General features: G+C 39.1%; 1 protein-coding gene across 3 annotated transcripts in view; it reads right to left on the reverse strand.

Annotated features, from left to right (window-relative positions):
• TRAPPC9 (trafficking protein particle complex subunit 9) overlaps positions 1–19,594 on the reverse strand; it is a 324,135-nt gene that overhangs the window by 283,878 nt on the left and 20,663 nt on the right. For all 3 annotated transcript variants that reach the window (XM_020804535.3, XM_078391677.1, XM_072999383.2), the window contains 9 exons: positions 14,296–14,322; positions 13,475–13,596; positions 12,272–12,397; positions 7,268–7,484; positions 6,499–6,642; positions 5,172–5,298; positions 2,509–2,654; positions 2,145–2,230; positions 425–551 (listed from right to left, as the gene is read on the reverse strand). In XM_020804535.3, the coding sequence (XP_020660194.3) occupies positions 425–551; positions 2,145–2,230; positions 2,509–2,654; positions 5,172–5,298; positions 6,499–6,642; positions 7,268–7,484; positions 12,272–12,397; positions 13,475–13,596; positions 14,296–14,322 (1,122 nt within the window). The remainder of the gene's footprint in view (positions 1–424; positions 552–2,144; positions 2,231–2,508; positions 2,655–5,171; positions 5,299–6,498; positions 6,643–7,267; positions 7,485–12,271; positions 12,398–13,474; positions 13,597–14,295; positions 14,323–19,594) is intronic.

Genomic DNA, 19,594 nt, shown 5'->3' on the forward strand with positions numbered 1-19,594 from the left:
AGGAAGTTAACGGAACTAACAAATCAATTTGTTTCTGATTCATATTGTGCCAATATATGTTTACATGTAAGTTTGTTCTTCTCTGTTTTCCCATTAACCTGCAAATTAAAATCTGAATGAAAAAACACCTGCAGCTACTAATTTTAAATTGATTTTTTAGAAACATATTCATGAAATTAGCTACAGTTTCATGAATAAGATAACGGAAACCAAGAGACAATTTGCTACTGTTTCACATGTACTAGTGATTTCTGTGGAACCAGACAGAGTCAGAGAAAGAAAAATATTGTTTATGGGGTGTTTACACAAAGAGGAGGCCTCACTAACAAGAAAAAGATAATTTCTAAAGTAACTCTCAGAAATGTACTGTCTTTGCTGAAGAAAACTGATTAAAACTAAAGGAAACAGCAACAATCATTTTTACCATTTATGGTAATCTGGCCTGCTGATTGAGGGACACCGACAAGTGTAACTGGATAGAGACCAGATTCGGCAGGTAAAGAAAGAGCCGCAGGAAGAGATTCAAATTCAACTCCACTTGTCAGAAGACCCTGGGAGAGGCAGAAAGCAGTCTGTTTAGTTTATATTAAGTAAAAAGCATGCAACAAGACTGAAAGCAGGACATCAAATTAAGCAAATCTTGCATCTGATCCAGAGCTTTGAAGTCATTTGTTTAAAATGAATCTGTTCTTTCTAATTGATTATATTTTTCCAGTGAAGTAAGTCATTACTTCAAAAATTAAGAAGCAATATTAAGTGAAGTTACAGATCATGACTTTCAGGTCAGCAGCTGGAGAAGTGTTTCATCAATACCCAACCAAACCTGACAATGGCATCATTAATACTATAATTGAAACTCTTTAATTTACACTTCATTTTATCTTTGGATGTGGACAGAATTCAGAGCACACTTTAACTGGGACAACGTATTAAACAATGGACTATAATTCACCTATAATTACAGATCAGATGCAGTAGAACAGAAGCAAAAAATAGGAAGTAGCCCCAACTTCCTTTTGGTGCAAAGAATAGGATATACACAAAAACATGGTTTAAAAAAACAAAACCAAGCAGCACTGAAATGGTGTACGGATGTTGCCAATGTATTATTATAATGGAGGAAGATTACAATCAATATTCTCTATCAGCAGAATTTGGTACCTCATGCTGCCCTCTGCTGAACAGAATACTTTTTAACAATGTCACTATTCTAGAATTAGGCAGGGGGAATCTCCTACTCAATACTTTTTCCTGCAGTGGTTACTGGACAACATAGGACTGGTTATTTTTAACTTTGAAGTAATAATGACCAGCGAGAGGAGACAATAGGCTTATTAAAAATGTACTATGTGTAGAAATTAGGTATCACTTCTATTGTCCCCATAAGAAACCAGACTTTGGGCTCTCCCACTGAAATTGATGGATAATACATTCAGTATGAGCTGGTGTGATTTAGCATGTTGGAGTGTCCAACTGCAGAGCCAGGGGCTAATAGTTTGAATTCCTACTGTGCTTCTCTCTCAAGAGAGTGTCAGCTGCGATCAGTCAGTATACTTCTGGCAGATGGGTTTACACGCCCTGGTACCTGTGTTACCTTGGGCAAGCTGCTGAGCCCCACAGCATCACCAGAAGGAATGTCTAAATAAACTACATCTGAGCACTTACTACCTGGAGCAGTAGTTCCCAACTGCAACTTCCAGAAACCCTGGGCAGCACAGCTAGTGGTGAAGGCTACTTACATTTAGCACAAACGAATAATATAATTATTATAAACCACAACCGCCTTGGGAGAAATGCTGAAGGATGAATAAAAAAAAGACTAACAACATCAGAAAGCCACAAGCTGAATCAAATCCTCTCAGATAATAATTTCTATCTTTCTTTTACCTTACAAAATCATTAGTGCACGCAAAAGCACCAACATAGCAAAGTGGACTATGGCAGGAAGTATATTAATTTTGGTTCTCTCTTTGGAGATCACAAATGGGTCATGAGACAAGAGACTCTCATTTTATTGCTTCTCCAACATCACCAGCCAATTGCCCTATCTCTTCTTAACTGTAGCTGCTAGCTCTAGTTGCCATTTATGAAAGCCATGGTTAAGGCTAAAACAAGTTTCAGTCGAATTAGAATTTGAAACATACCATATTTTCTACACGAAGTTCAAAGGGCATTGGATTGTACACCATCAACTGAACTTCACAGACATCTCCCTGGACCCACTGAAAATCTATTTTGAAATAATAAACAGAGTAAGTTAGTCACACTTTGAGGGGGTGGAGGAATGGATACACACAAAAGTCAGCTGGAAACAAAGTTAAAATAGATATAATCAAGTTATCAAAACAGTTTTATAATCAAGAAGGAATAGCATATCGATCCAGAATCTAGCAATAAACGTTTGATTCAATTTGAAAAATGAAAACCAAACAGCAAGTAACAGTGATAAATGTGACATGCAGAAACAAAAGTTTTTAAAAAGATGATTACCAGAAATAATTTTCTCACCTATTTTTTTACCTCGTTCTTCTCCACGATTGTGAGCAATGATGGGAGAATATATAAAGGGACTCTTGGTTGACATGTTCTGACCCAACAAACTTTTCATTTTCTGTGGCCGAAGGCTGACAGGTAGGTTTAAGAGTTTCACTGATCTGTCAAATCAACAAATTGTCTTCAGACAGGATGACCCAATTTTAGATGGAATGAGAAACTATTACTAATAATTACTTATCAGAGACAATTAAAATGATATATAGCAAGAAAAGAAACATGCCAATGCATGTGAATACTAGAAATTCCTGATATCGTAGGCATATTTAACAAGAAATCTTAAAGAAAAAAAATACCAAAAAGCACAAAAACAGCAGAGATTCATAGTTACCTTAAAATGAACAAAGTTATTGTCATAATAAATCCAAGTCAGGCTTGTGTTCATACAAATCTATCTATCTATTGATTGATCAAAATAAAATGAGACTTAAGATATCTATGACTAACTTAAATCTCCTTTATTTCCATGTCTCTGTTCAAAGATTTAATTAGACTGCTATGCATTAAGCTAGAACATATAGTACAGCTGAGGAAAGGAACTTTCCACACTGATTGTTAGCAAAAGGTCACCAACATTGCTAACAAGCAGTGTGAAGAAAGCAACTAAAGATTAAAAGGCATTTTCCAGAAACTGGAATTTTAACCAACCAGGGTTAAAACAACAACATGCAAGTACAAAGCGATGCATATTTCTGGTAACATCTAATTTCACATATACATTGAGATCTGAGTTGTCAGCAACTGACAAAGAAAGATATTTGGGGATTACAATGCACAGTTTGATGAAAATGATAACACAACTGTGCAGCTAATATAAACAAGACAGAATTCATTTGGGGCATAATTAGAAGAGGACTCAAAGATAATACCAGCAGTTATCATACTGTCCTTAAACAAAACTTACACTACAATCAAATTGAGAGTACAGTGTGTAAGTTGGCTACAACATCAGTCTAATAATATCAAAAGCAGGGGCCATCTACTGAAACAGCACATAGGGAGATTCAAGATAAATAAAACAAAAGACCTCTTCATACAGGGCAAAATACTATATACTGTACAATCACAGAGTATAATTGCTCCATGGGCAGAACTCTTCCAATTACTCAAGAAATCTACAGCCTGCTGTTACAGAAGCCAGAGACTGCTCCACTAAAAACAACTGGGTTTACATGTCTGCTGCGGAAATGAACTCCCCCTTGTACAAAAAGGGTAAAAATACAATCTCACACAGGCACACAGCAAGTTATTTCATGCACATGGGGAAAAAAACACCAGTAGAATTTTGACCGTAGTGCCTCTGTGGAATTCACTACTGATAGATGGTGACTACCAATTAGGATTCATTAGGAGAAGTATAGATAAATTCACAAAACGTAGAGCCACTGAGCACTACTACTCAATATATCATCTGCAGTGTCAGAGGCAGTATGTCCCTGGGAATCAGCAGCTGGGAAACATGAGACAAAGGTCTGCACCATGTTCTGCTGGAAGACTTCACATAGCCACCAGTTTGGGACCAAATGTCCAAAAAAAGATTTTGTAAGGAGTTGGTAGAACAGATGTTTGTGCATAGCTGAAGCATAACCATCTTTTGACCACTAAATTATGGGAGGTTTTGAAATATCCACGAAGACTTGGCCATGGCAGCACAAATCCATGGTATGTTTTAGCAAACCCAGAAGAAAATGGGAATGTCTTTCTTACAGTGAGCCCAGAAGAAGTGTGTTTTCAGAAGAAGGCACATGGCCACCGGAGTTCACAAAACACCATATACCAAAATCATCAAGGAAGAAAACCCCCTGAGAAACACAGTACTGTATTACAAAACAAAAAGAATGAGAAATTAATACAGAAGAGTAAATCAATTGTAAAAAGAGAAAAAAAGAAGGGAGAAACTGAGCATGAAAATATCCTTTTTTTTCTCCGTTCTCCTACGCCATATGTATCAAACTCAAGGCCCGCGGACTGAATCTGGCCCACCTGGCTGTTTCATGCAGCCCTCACAGCGTTGCCTGCTACTGTGCAGTATGCAATATGTAGGCACTACAGCACCTTGGGAAATGTAGTCCTCGCTATTGCCCACTCCCGTTCTTATCTGCTTGCCATTATTTCTAGACTTAGATCATAGACTTTAACTTTCAGAGCTAGTTATTACTTACATTATTACTAAAACCAATAATAATCGAATGAGGAAGATTATGTTTAATATGATAATGAGTAGATACATTTATATAGTCTTACAGATACAACCCTTTCAGGGCAACCATAATGCTGATGAAATGCCCAAGATGAAATTGAACTTGACACCTCTGTCCTACACCAAGTGAGTTTTTGATCCTGTTTGTACGGCAGGCAGCAGGAACTGGGTAGAAGCTTTGTACATGCTCTTGGAAGGGTACAGGTAACAAAGAAGATTTAATTACTATGTACAGAAGTATCAATTCCTTGGCACTACAACTTTTAAGGGGAAAACTGCCATGTTCTACTACAATTTTCTAGAATGCTCTACAGGGAGTTCTAGACAGCATACGAATCACAAATGTTTTAATTCCCATAGTGCAAAATGCCAAAACCGACAAGACGCAATTGATACAAGATTTAGAAAAAGAGGTTACCTTACAATAGGAAGCTTTGTGAATGGAACAGGAGGGAGTTTTAAGCCATCTGGAAGTGTAATGAATTCCATTGTGCCAGGGCATTTTGATGTATAGTTTTCTAGACTTTGCGTTACATCTTTCTTTTCTGAAAGAAAGCATTAGTTTCTATTAAATCTATACCAAAATTGCTAAGATGTTTCTCCAAGTATATAGATTACCTTACCCTAGAATTATGGTTTGTCAAACAGATATGGCACAAAGAGGATACTGGCCAGTAAATCAGAATCACACACCTCTATAGCCCATGGCCTGAACCCAGCTGATAGTTCCAACAGAATAGACCTACTGAAGCAATTTAACTGACTTTTTATTTTTATTTATTTTATTAGATTTATACCCCTGTTCATCAATTGATTCAAGGTGTCTATCCTAGATGGGAATAGCAACTGAACTTAGGCCTATGTTTTCAACAACATACATCACTCTCACTCCACAACTGCATAAATTAGTTCCACCTGAATTTATTTAGGAGCTTTGTGAGATTCAGCTTATCCATCATGCTCAATATACAATGCATCTGCTTATCCTGACAAGCTCTATGTGTGATTGCACACATACACAAAAGTGGTACAAATTATACACAGATGTCCTCATAAAAGTGTACGAACTACAGACTGATCAGGTTTACAGCTTCTGTAACCCAGAAAAGGCCATATTTGAAAGAGTGAGCAACTATCCAGAAAATTAACAGATACATTAAAGAAGACCATCACTTTGAAATTTACTTAATGAAATTCAATAATGTTATTTTCATTTATATGTAAATTTTATAACAAAGTCAATAATTAAAAATGACTTTCCACCCATGCTTATTATTCTTAATACACTGCTAAACAGCAAAGAGCACTTGAAAAATCCTGATTTCCATACTGGCATATTCAAATGAAGCAAAAAAATAAAATAAAGAATCACTAGTTGAGAGTCAATACCACTCAGTTTAGATAACTGTGAGACAGATGGACCAAAATATCTGTCAAGTGTAAGGCAGCTTTCTACGCTCCGTATAAACATTCAGTTATTTTTTTGGAAGTTATGAACCTAATTACTTATTCTCTGTCCTCAGAAAGTTAAAATTATTCAGGTGAAAAGAGGCTTATTTTGTCAATAATTCTCTATGTACGTGCCAAAGCACGATACTATACTAGGCATCTTTAAAACTGCCATTTTGAAATGGGCCCCCCAAATATTTTACTAAGCTTTTGTTGTGCTTAGTGCAATACTTGTACAAGTAGCATAAATTAGTTTATTTAATAATAATAATATATATATATATTTTAAAAAAGACCTTGATCAGAAAGAAAATCCAGCATAGTTTGCAAGAGAAAGGATAAGTGTCGAACAGAAAGTGCTGGGTTTCCCATTCTTCTAGAAGCATACACTAATTCGTGGAGTAAACGCATCTGCACAGCAGCCCAGCCACGATGGGTTCCTTAAAGAAAAATCAAAATTATTTGTTATCTTAATATATTTCAAAAGTGAACAGAAATCACAGTCCCCTGAACAATGCCTTCTATAAGGCCTTTTGACGGTGAATTTTAGAAAGGTGACAACAATAGACAAAAGGTCAACTTTCAGGTTTGTGGAATGGAAATATATTCAGACATTCATTCATCTGCTAAACCTCATTTCCTGGGCTACTAATCTCATTTAAAGCCTTACTGGAGGACTTGGGATGGGAAGATCACCAGAGAAAACTCCCACAGCGTTTGTTAATGTTCTTGAAATCCTAGATATATTTCTCTCAATCTTTTTCTAGACACTGTTGTACCATTCTCACTTAAATCACTCATTCAAGCCAAACATTACTCACTCTGTTATCATTCTTTGAAAACTAAATTTATAAATTCAATCAATGCAAGTTCTACAAACACAGAGTTGAACTGTGCTTTCTGAGCATGGAAGGGTTAATTCTATCTCCAGCTGGCTTCTAATCCAGGAGAGAATCTCTCACTCAGTTTCAAACTTGCATTTTTTTAAAAACCCACAAGGAAGCAAAACAATGTGGTGCTTGAAGTGCCAACGATTCCCATTTTCCTTCCAGAATTCCTCAATACCTTTGCTGAAATCCTTAGGATCCAAAGACAGACTATAACCAGGAAGAGTCTCCAGCAGTAGTTTATAGCAGGCTCTCCAGCCTGGTTCTGTTATACTAGGTGCCACACACTGCATTGCCGCCACACGCTTGAAAAAGGCTGATTTGCGATGAAATCCAATACGCTCATAAAGCTCAGAAAGAATGCTGTAACGCTGAATTTTTTCCTCTTCAGACAGCTGACAGGTTAAAAAAGAGAAGAATCTTTTATTGAGAAAAGTTCATCCAAATGCAGCTTGGTGTATCATACTCATGCACAGCATACTGTATACAGCTTCAGAAAGAGGCAAGACAATGAAAATACTGGAAATGGATGGGAGAATATCTAAAGAGAAAGACAGAGAGATGAAAATTGGCCAGTCATATAACATGGCTTTTATGCCAGAGAAAAGTCTCTTCCTTCCATTTCATGCATTCACACTGCATACAAACAAACAACAAATTTCAGCTTTTCAGTATTGTAAGCAGCTACAACAGTAAATAATCTTGAACCCTGCTAAATTTGTGGCTCTCCACAACACACATACATATACTTCACTGGGCAATTTCCAACAAGTGCATCCTACAGAAATATTTGTATAAAAACTACATTTTTATTTGCTATTATATGCTTGTTTTATCATATGGTATAATGATTGTGTTTTCACACTGTTGTGGTTACCATCTTGTGTGGCTCAAGAACTGTACTAGAAAGTACAGTTAATTAATAAATAACTATATTTAAATGACATATTTTTTTAAGTTGTGCAAAACAGCTTTCAAAATCAAAAACAAAGATTTTCTTGTGGTTGTTGTGGGTTTTTCAGGCTCTTTGGCCGAGTTCTGAAGATTGTTCTTCCTAATGTTTCGCCAGTTTCTGTGGCCGGCATCTTCAGAGGACAGCACTCAAGCCAACTACACTAGAGCACAGAGTGCTGTCCTCTGAAGATGCCGGCCACAGAGATTGGCGAAACGTCAGGAAGAACAACCTTCAGAACATGGCCAAAGAGCCCGAAAAACCCATAACAACCATTAGATCCCGGCCGTGAAAGCCTTCGTGAATACAAAGATTTTCTTGATGGCTGAAAAAATACTCTTACATATTCCAACAGATAAAAGATTCTTCTGTATTCCTGAAGAGTTAATTTGATATAGGAACATAAAAGTTTCCATTAGCACAGACAAATTATCTGTATATTACATTTTACATCACCGATGATCCTTCAACACTTTCAAGTGTGTCTGGAAGTTGAGTGATGGCAACTGGACTTATTTCTTAGGAGGTTAAAACGTTTCGCTACTCAGCCAAGTTGCTTCTTCAGTCTGAGGAGAGTTGGTAGGAGACCCCTGATATCTCCTCCAGGTTGGTTTCACTTCCCTCTGGTCTGAACAGACTCCTTAGATGGACAATGGACAGGGGGTGGGTGAGTGAAAATCCCACCTCTACAATCCTTCTCCACCCATGGTCATGGGTCATTAACAGTGGTCTTTCTGGTGTGTGGTCCTGATCTCTCTGGGGACGGTTGAAAGGGCAACATGATAAATAAAAGACAGATTGTATCTAAGGCCTCAGCCCCTGTTGGGTGAAGGATTTTCTATATGGACATGTATGGCCTCCATGACCCCTCTCTCAAACCACCTATCTTCTCAGTCAAACTGAGTACATCTTGGTCATCAAATGAATGTCCTTTGTCCTTCAAATGAAAGAACACTGCTGATTGTGGTCCTGAGCCGTTGTCCCTCCTGTGCTGGGCCATTCTCCTGTTTAGTAGCTGTTTGGCTACTCCAATGTACAGCTCCGAACAATCCTCTTTACAATGGACCGCATATACTATATTGCTCCTGTTGTGTTTTGGTGTTCAGTCTTTTGAGTGGATGAGTCTCTGCCTTAGTGTGTTTGTGGGTTTGAAGTGCTTGGGTATGTGGTGCTTACCAAAAATCCGTTTGAGCTTTTCCAACACACCCACCATGTAAGGAATGACCAGGTTCTTCCATCAGTTCTGGATCTCAAACTGTTCCATTGTCCTGTTGGGTCGGGACATTGCTTTGTTAAAGGACCATTCTGGATATCCACAGGCCTTATGGGTTATCTTCAGATGTCCATCTTCCTTCTTCCTACTTTCTGCGGAGGTGGGGATGTTTCTTGTTCTGTGGTTTAGTATTCTGATGACCCCTAGCTTGTGTTGCAATGGGTGATGAGAGTCCAACTACAGATATTGATCAGTGTGTAGATTTTCTATAGATTTATATTACTAAGCTGCCCTTGGATGCTATAATGACTGCACAGTCCAGGAAAGCCAACCAGTTGTCTTTGATGTCTTTCCTGGTGATATTTGGGTCCACTGCATTTACAGTATGTAGTCTGTGAAGGCCTGTACTTTCTGAATCTTGATCTTCACCCAGGTGTCATCCACATAGCTGAACCAATGGGTTGGAATCATCCCCTGGAATGTGTTTAGTGCCTTCTTTTCCACTCTTTCATGTATATGTTAGCAACAATGGGTGACACCAGAGAACCCATTGCACAGCCGTGTTTCTGTCTATAAAAGACACCTGTGTAGATGAAGTAAGCAGGGCTCAGACACAGCTCCAGGAGCAGGCATATTTGGTCCAGGCTGAGGCTGCTTCTGGTGGAGAGGGTGTTGTCTTCTTCCAATCTCCACTTAATTTAAAAGGTGTCTTTTACAGTCAGAAACACGGCTGTGCAATGAGCTCTCCTACCCCATTCCCCATAATGTGTTTGCTCTGTTTCCAGTTGTGACCTGCTTGCTTTCGTGTTCTGTGTTCTCCCACTGGCCACATGAAGTAACCAACATTTCTATAGCTCAAGGGAAGGTGGCAAGCCAGTAAGAGTGCAAGGAAACAGCAATGAGACAGGAGAAATTAAAACACTTTCAATGGTTCAGCAGACAGTTCTGTCTAAGAACACAGATCTGATGACAAGTAACATGAGGCTTGTCAAGAATCAAATAATGTAACTAACCCAAAACATCAATTCTGTTTCAGTTTTATGAAATCCCAGCAGGTCTCATTATTTCTGTTGTTCGACTATAATATTTAATGAAACAAATAAAGCCACAAGAGAAAATAATTCCGCAAGAGAAAGGTACTTTGAATTCACTGTTAAGCAATATTTTACATCAGCAGTACACAAACCATACCAAAAACTTCGTTTTACAGTGACACACTGCTGACCCCTAGTGAACAGCACCCCAAACAAGCATAAACATTGCTTCAATTGCTGATAACATATCCTCAAACATTCTGAAGAAACATGTCTCTGTGTGTGTGAAAAATAAAAATAGAAAAAGGAATGAAAATAAAACATCTGCATACTTTTAAAATGAGCAACATTATAACACTATGTCAACAGAGACAGAAATGGCCAACTGGTTAAGGGTGCAATTAGACAGGGAAGCTGGATCACATTGGCTGACAAAGGAAAGGGTCACTTCACTGTCATCCTTTAAATGACCCTTCCGTGCACACAGCATCCAGTACCCATCGCAGTATCCAGTACCCATCACTCCAGTCCAGCTCCATGCCAGTGTACCAAAAACATCTGGATTGGGCACAAGGCAGGGTCAGACTGGTTCACAATTTCATCATTCTACATCATTGTAGACACCAGAAAATAGCTTGAACTGGACCACGTTCCAAACAGTTCAAAATGCAAGCCATAACTCTGTCTGATCACACCCCTCACAAACTGACATTAGGACTTCCAAGAGAGCAATGTTTAGGTTCAAACACATACAGACTATACTGGAATCTTACTTGAAGCAGTGAGATTGTCTGAGATACAGGATTACAGATATGTTAAACAAGCTGATTCAGAAAAGTGTTCCCACTTTTATAAGCCATGGTTTGTGAGAATAAATGCAGGGCTGAGCAATCTTCTACTGTGGCACTCCAGCACTTTGTTCACAGTTTGTATTAAATCAGAGTTTCCCACCACATCATAGAATCATTGAACAATTGAGTTGGAAGGGGCTTATAAGGCCATCAAATCCAAGCCCCTGCTCAATGCATTCAAACCAAGGAATTTCCAATGAGGAATGCCAGCTTAATATAAGGCTGAGACAAAGCTTAAAAGCAAAGAAGGCAGAAACAAAATAAAATATTTTAAAAATAAGACAAAAAAAGTGTGACACTTGAAAGTCTAACCTTCAGTTCTAAAAGCAAGCAACGAAAAGCAAGGAAGGGGAGAATGGGCAAACAAAAACCTAACAAATGTTCCCTGCTTCCTAAAGCAAGATTTATGAAGTCTAGTATAGCACTCTGAGTCAGTCCATTGCACTGTAATCTAAAGAGGGGGAAACAGCTCCAAAATTAGCTTTTTAAGCTTAAATTGGTCTGGTGACTCAGGTAAAGCTCTCAGAAAAATCTAGTTGGCAGGTGTAGGAAACAGATGTATACTTTGTAATACTCCAGAAAAACTAAATTGCTCAGTTCTCTCATTTATTGAAAGACCTGAAGATATACTTCAGCTATACAACTACGATTTATCTCCTAATTTTAAAAATGAAACAGACTATTATAACAGTCCATTCAACTCTGTAATCTTTTTTAACAGGCGTGTTCGGTTTTTTCCTACATGCAGTGCTAAAACCTATCCTATTATTGATTTTTATTCTCTTCATATTCTTGACCTAGTCCCTGAAAATCCTTAAGTAGTTCCTCTAAATTAAATTAATAAATTTAAATGTTCTGGATTTTTTTTTCAGGAATTCCTTCTACATCGTTAAAATTCCAAACACAATTATTCAAACACGTCGCCCAAATGAGTTAAATAACTCTCCTTCAGCATTCATGTTTCTAAAATCATCCTGATGTTCTCCCCCTCCCCCCGGTATTACATTGGTACAGGAAACATGGTAAATAGCCCTTTCGTCTGATTCAGCAGGTTTATGCTTAACGCCTTTAAACAAATTCAGAACCCAGCAAGTACAATATGTCTTTCTTTAAAAACAAGAAATGGCCTCACCTGACGGAGGTTAATATAAACAGCATTCTGAAGGAATTCTGATGCTTCCATACTTCTTTTCTGTATCGCCAACACTCTCACTGCCTTCACGCAGGCTTCCAGCTCTATCACACCAGCATTCTTGTACTAAAAAATAAAAACATATAATGGACTCATGCAATATTAAAATACGTGGGTCTGAAATACATCCTAAATCAAACCTGCATGGACAGTTCTTTCCCATGAGAAGATGCCTTAAAAATCTTTAGTGTTCTACAGTCTTAATTCTTTTAGTGGGATCTGATTAAAAATGAAAAAAAGTATCTCTTCAGCTAGGAAAAATAAGAGATATAAGTCTCAATCAGAAGATTGTTTCCCAAAATCATAGCTAATACTAAGCAGAATTTGGGCAGTCTAGTACAGAGGTCCCCAACACCCAGTCTGTGGCCTGGTGTTGGTTCGTGGCATGAGCTGGACTGGTTCATGGAAACAGACCTCCCCCTCCCCCCACACACACTCCTTCCCCCCGCACAGCCAGTTTGCGCCTGCATGCAAGCATGAGCGAGCCTGTACGAGCGCTACATCACCCTATGCACGTGCACACGCGTGCACACACCTTTATGAGCGCCCCCACTCCTTTGCGCATGCACCCATGCAAGAATGTTCCCGCTCCTTTGCGCATACACACGCCCATGCGGGGGGGTGCCCCTGCCTTCGCCAGCCAGTCCGCGGGGCTAAAAAGGTTGGGGACTGCTGGTCTAGTACATAATAATGAACTATGGTTAATTAAGGAGGTAGAGGGAAACACTTCTAATATATACCTCACAATTCTAAAAGAAGATCTGGAGTAGAGAAGCTGGTAAACCTAAGGTTTAGTCACCTATTGCTAAATAATAATTTCATGTTACAACTCAATGAAGATATTTCCCTAAAGATGCAAATGTAGGCATCTGTTCACCTCGGCATATGATCACAAGCCTAGAATTCTTAATATCCCCAAATCACACATGCAAAGTGGGAAAGCCCTTTTCAAGCTAACATCATTATGAAAGAATGAGCAATGATATGAACAAAACAATAAGCATGTCCATCCATTCCCTGCTACCTTATTTTCCCATTGGAAGTCATTTACACTCTTCCCATGAAATCACGCGAATCAAACTAAAACAAGGTAGATGAACTATATTTCACAAATAAAGAGCTCTCATAATATAACAATACTACCTTGCTATAGTAGGAAATAGCCTCTTTGTATTTATCAATAATGTCTTCAGGGCTAAGACAATTTTTAGCACGCCCTATTTCAGTACTGGTATCTGCATTAATGCCATTTGAAGTGAGGGCCCCTGCATTGGAGTGAAGCAAAACATTTCAGATTAACAGAGGCACCCAGTTAATGTAAGTCAGACCAGAGTAAAACCAAATGCACATCAGAAAGCATTTTCTAGAGAAACATTTCTATAATAAAGTTTTAACCGAGGGCAATAGTCATACGTTTCTATTATTTCAGGAATATGAAATCTTCTCAGCAATTAATATCATCAGAGGCAGCCCTCTTCTCAGTCCCATTGCTGGCACAGGCACAGAATGTTCTCTCTCAGGAGGCTAGGTTGGCCCCCTCCCTTTCATTCTTCCGCTAAGAGCTGAAGGCCCACCTTTGCAGGCCGGCTTTTAACAACCATCACTGAGTCCCAGAAAGCTATTTTTCAGTTAAGATAGTGTTTATTATTTTATATGCTTTTAATCATTAAATGTATTTTAATCAGTTTTACAGTTAAACTGTTTTTAATGTGTAACATTGCAGGGTTTTTTTTTTACTTTTTAATACTGCCTTAAGTCCCCTTATTGTGAGAAAGGCGGCCTATTAATAAGATAAATCTATTAAAAAAATAACTAAGAAATCTTCAAATCTATAACTCGTTAAGACTGAGAAGATGGAAGTTAATACACTCATATACTATTTACAGCAACAACATATATACATTAAAAGAAACAGTCAAATTAAAAACAGGTTTTGACACGACACATGTATACAGACAATATACCTGGATCAATAAGAACTTCTTGTGCCCCTATGGGAAAACCAAAATCACAATATTAACCTTCAATACTGCCAAAACAAATGAGGCTATTAAACATTTTACAATCAACCAATCAGCTGCAGAATTCTTAGAAAATGAAACAACTGACACTGGTACATTATTAGCTGTTATGTGCTTATAATAAAAACTGCTGCATCATATTATATATCCTGAAAAATCACACTAGGGCGTATATATATACGGTGTTTCCCTGAAAATAAGACAGGGTTTTATATTAATTTTTGTTCCAAAAAATGCATTAGGGCTTATTTTCAGGGAACGTTTTATATATTTTTTTCATGTACAACAATCTACATTTATTAAAATACAGTCATGTCATCTTCTCCTGGTTGCTGCACAAGGCTGGAGGGCCTGTTTCACTTAACTGTGGTTTATTTTTGGTGTATGGCTTATATTACAAGCATCCTGAAAAATCATACTAGGGCTTATTTTCAGGTTAGGTCTTATTTTCAGGGAAACAGGGTACGTATGTATTGTAAACCTGTCTTGTTTGTCTGTCCTGAATTAGTAAGGATTTCTTACTAACAAGGAATCAGACAGACAGTTTATTAAAAAACCCAGGAATTATTACGCACAATTAGGACCAAGATTACAATTACAGTCTGTGATACTATTGGGGAAGGGGAAATAGCAAAAGACAGATGATGTGAAATACATCATTTTCCTTCTATCTCCATTTGCTTTTTCCTGTTTTGTTAGGAAGTACTAGAAGTTTCAGAACAGTTTACTGTTGCGATTTTCCATCCAGACCAGTCCATGACATTGTGCTTCTTGAGAAAACAGGTCAGATGGCAGGGTGAATAAAAAAATCAATGATTTTTTTTAAAAAAAATCAAATTGATTTAAATCCCATTCCCAACAAAACATCAAGCTTTTAATTAAAATTATTTTAAAAGTCACTTAAAAAGAAAGAAAAAGAAAGAATGATTTAAATTCAACCTGGATTGTACCTTCTCGTTCACTACGCTGAAATAAATCAAATGAGCAGCCAAGTCTCATGGCAACACTGGCACCAGAACTGTATCTTCCCTGTCCCCGAGGGCAGCTGACTAGTCTGAATGGGGTGGGAGACATCGCCTGATACATGCGGCTCAGCCTGCCAACAGAGAATAGCCAAGGGAGAAATAAACAACAGAAGAACTATGGAGCTGGGCTCGGCTGGGCACCAGGGTAGATGCTGGTTAAAAAGCCATGTCCATCTGTGAAGGTCAGGAGGAAATCAGTGCGCCGTCTCCTCCGGTGAAAGAGGAGGACAAGAGAAAGTCGATGGACAAGAGAGAGTTAAAACAGAAGTTTGTTTGACAGAGGAAGGGAAAGGAAAGGAGGAGGAGCAATGGGTAGAGGTTTGGGAGGAAGGTATAAGAGGGGAGGAGAAGGCACGAGAATTTCAAGTAACAACGGACAAAAAGAGAGAGAGGAGAGAGAGAGGAAAACAAAGGCGCATGAAGTAAGAGATCTGTTAGAAGACCTCCCAAATCAGAGGGTCGGTGGGTTGTTACCAGATCCAGAGTCTAAGCGAGGAGGCGTGGTGGTGGAAAAAATGACGAAATGGACAGTGGTGGTTTACCCGTGAGGTCAGGGTCCTTGGAGGAAGGTGGTACGGCCGGACGCAACTTTCGACAAACCACCACCGGAGTGAGACTGGGCACGGCACCCTTGTTGTGGAACTCTGTGCGGTGAGAAGTGCCTCCCTCAGGAAGCCTACCGACAAGGAGCGATTTGGTCCGGCTCCATGGTTTTAAGGAACAAGTATGTAGTAAATCAGTATGGGCAGGTGGAGATAAAGTTGAATGACTGGGACAGTTTGGAACCCATAGAAGTTGTTGTTGAAATTCAGAAATGTCATATTTGAGGCAGACAATAGAACAACAGGAGAAAATGATAGAAAACTTGACAGAACAACAAACTCTGATTAACAAGAGGTTCCTTAAACCTGATGTGGATGAGAACAAAGAGAACAAGAAAGAAGGAGTAATTAAAAACCCATGGATAGCCGGACGAGCTCCTATACGTATTCAGAAAATGGGGAATGCAGACGATCCTGAAGCTTATCTGCATACCTTTGAAAGAGTAGCAACAGCGGCAGGCTGGCCGAAGGAGCAATGGACTTTGATACTAGTGCCCTGTCTCACTGGGGTGTTACAAGAGGTTATTGACACACACTCTCCAGACGAGGCTGCGAGATATGAAGATGTAAAAACTGCCATATTGCATACATTGAATTTGACGGAGGAGACGTATAGGAAAAGATTTAGAGATTTAAAGATGAAGTCAGGCGTGCACCCAAGACCATTGGTGCAGAGAATGAAAGCCAACCCGATAAGGTGGCTGAAGCCAGAAGAAAAGACTAAAGAGCAAATCATAGAAATGTTTGTAATGGAGCAAATGATTACAACAATGAACAGTAATATGAGAAGTTGGGTCCAGAGAAATCACCCGAAGAGACTGGAAGAAACTATTCTCCTAGTGGAAGATTTTTCTAATGCAGAGGAGGGAGCGAGAGAAGGCTCCTCCTCTTCCTGGGAACGTAACAAAGGGAGAGAGAAGATGGGTACTGACAACAACTCAGGGGTGTCTCCATGTGGAGTTGCCGGTAGCGGAGTCTCTGCACACGGCCATGGACGCTCCTTTGAGCCCATGGCACCCAAACCTATTTGCCCCATTACTTTCGAACCCCAACTGCAAGAGATAGTAGACAAATGGAAGAGGGGGAAAGATGGATGCTTGATCTGTTCCGAATGTGGCGTCGAAGGACACGTATGTCGGGACTGCCCAGGGGTAGATTGTTTGTGGGTGGGACAACAAGGAGAGACTTTGCATGCCCACGGGTCAGAACAGAGTCGATGGGAGGTGATGGCGAAGGTCAATGGGCAGAAGAAAAAAGTGTTGTTGGATACAGGATACGGCAAGATGCTTGTAAGGGATCTGGTGGGTGTGGAAACGGAGGAAAGTTTAACAGTGACTTGTATCCATGGAGATACTAAGACATATAAAATGACTTGGGCGGATGTTGAAATTGGAGGGGTTCGAAGAAGACTAAAAGTGGGGATAGTCCCTGGACTTTCAAGAGAAATGCTGTTGGGAAGAGACTGAGTGGGGCCCAGCAAGAATTAAAAGAAGGATTGCAAGGGGAGTGCGTGGGAACAGAAAGAGAAACTGACTTTGCAAGAGACCTCTTGCACACAAACCAGGCTGTGGCAGCAAGACAATCCAACCCTGCAAGAGAGTTTGGGGAAAGCAGGAGAGGAGGGAAGTGTGGTCATGGGAAATGTGGGTTTCGAAATGATAGACAGTTTATTATACCATGCGGATGCTGATGGGGTTAAGTAATTAGCAGTCCCGGTTAAATGGAGAAGGAATATATTACAATTGGCCCATGATGCTCCTATGGCTGGCCATCTAGCAGTGAGAGCGGGGAGATAGAAGAGGAGGAGTTTGGTCCAGAAGCCAGTTTGTGTTTTATAGACACACCAGAATTAGAATTAGGAGACGAAGTAAGTGGAGAAAGAAAGTTGGCAGTTAGACAGATAGAAAAGGAATTCATAAATGTGTTTTCAAACAAACCCGGCTTTAGCAATAAGATTGAACATCAGATAAATACTCCCCATGGAATGGTAGTTAGGTCTGGGAGTAGGAACTGGCCCTATCACCTAAGAGAGGTGATTAACAAGGAGGTAGATGAAATGTTAACATTAGGAGTAACAGAACCTTCTTTCAGTCCTTGGAGAAGCTATCTAGTGTTAGTACCTAAGCCGGATGGTAGTGTGAGGTTGTGTATTGATTATAGGAAGTTTATAGGACTTTAAAGGAGAGAAAAATAAACAAAAGCGGCAAGGGAACATTTGTATCCCTGAAACATCGGCAAATATTTACTGTGTCACATCTGAGAGAAAGAGAAACTAGTTAAAAGACATAGACGGAGATATTTTTCTCATCTCCCTGTCCTCCCTGGATGGCATAAACTATCATATCATAAAATTAGAGGTTTAAGAAGATTGGGAATTACTGCTCCTGGCCGAAGATGGATTTACAACTGGATGCATTAGTGGGAGTTTGAATCTGGGCTGATTCATTCTAACATGGCATAGCATAGGCATCCTTCAGTCTCAAGAGACTATGGTAGCATGCTCTGAATCGAGGAGTGTCCTCTGCAGAGCATGAAGCAGAGCATGAGGGTGAATTGATTAATGGTTTTACTGTTTTATGGCTTCTGACTGAATTGGGAGTACAGGAAGGGGGGGGAAATAAAAATAAAAATCCAGACTTGGTGGACTTGGGAGAAAACAGAAGAATTTTTTTACTCTCTAGCAAAAAGCGTTATTCCACGTTAAATTTATATTGAAGAAGTAGAAAGGACAGCCCTTGTTCAAGCCCATCAAAACTTACAATGGAAGATCCCTTCAAGAATTACATACAGGAGTTTCAAATGAACATTGTCAATCAACTTAAGGATCACATGGAAATCCAGACCCTCAAAATTAAGGCATTGATTTCAGTATATAAAGTGGAGAGAATATGCAGATGGAAGCCCAGCTCACCAGTGCAGTGGAAACAGCAGAGAAAGAGACTTTAGAATTAAGATCAAAGGAGGCTAAAATAATGGACCTACATAAGAGGGAGGATCAGGTGGATGAGTTGGTAATTTATAGTAAAGAGAAGAGTATTCAAAAATGTATACAGTGGTACCTCGACTTAAGAACTTAATCCGTATTGGGACTGCGTTCTTAAGTCGAAGCACCATTTCCCATAGAAATGTATTGAAAACCATTTAATCCATATCTGCTGTTTTTCATTCTTAAGTCAAAGCATTAGTTCCCATAGGAGCTAATGCAAAGCCGGTTAATCCATATCTACCACTAGGGAGTGAATTTTTTTCTTCTTCTTTTGGCCTAAGGTGAACTTAGGTGAAAAAAAGGCAAGGAAAGGTGTGTTCTCTCTCTCTCTCTCTCTCTTTTTCTTTTTTGGGGTTCTTAAGTCGAGGCTCCGTTCTCAAGTCGAAGCAACTTTTTGCAAATGGAACCGCTCTTAACTCAAATCATTCTTATGTAGGGACATTCTCAAGTCTTCCTTGTACTTGCTTGATAGAAGAGAGCTTAAAGAAGGAAAATGTGAAGGCAGTGAGGCTGGAAGGGGTATAACATTCTGGCTATAATTTAGACATATATGACTGGATCCGAAGGTGGGAACGATAATTACAGTTAGATTAAATCAGTAAATTTGAGAGAAAATGGCTTAAAGAGGT

The sequence above is a fragment of the Pogona vitticeps genome, chromosome 4 (assembly GCF_051106095.1).
Source record: "Pogona vitticeps strain Pit_001003342236 chromosome 4, PviZW2.1, whole genome shotgun sequence".
Lineage (NCBI taxonomy): Eukaryota > Metazoa > Chordata > Lepidosauria > Squamata > Agamidae > Pogona > Pogona vitticeps.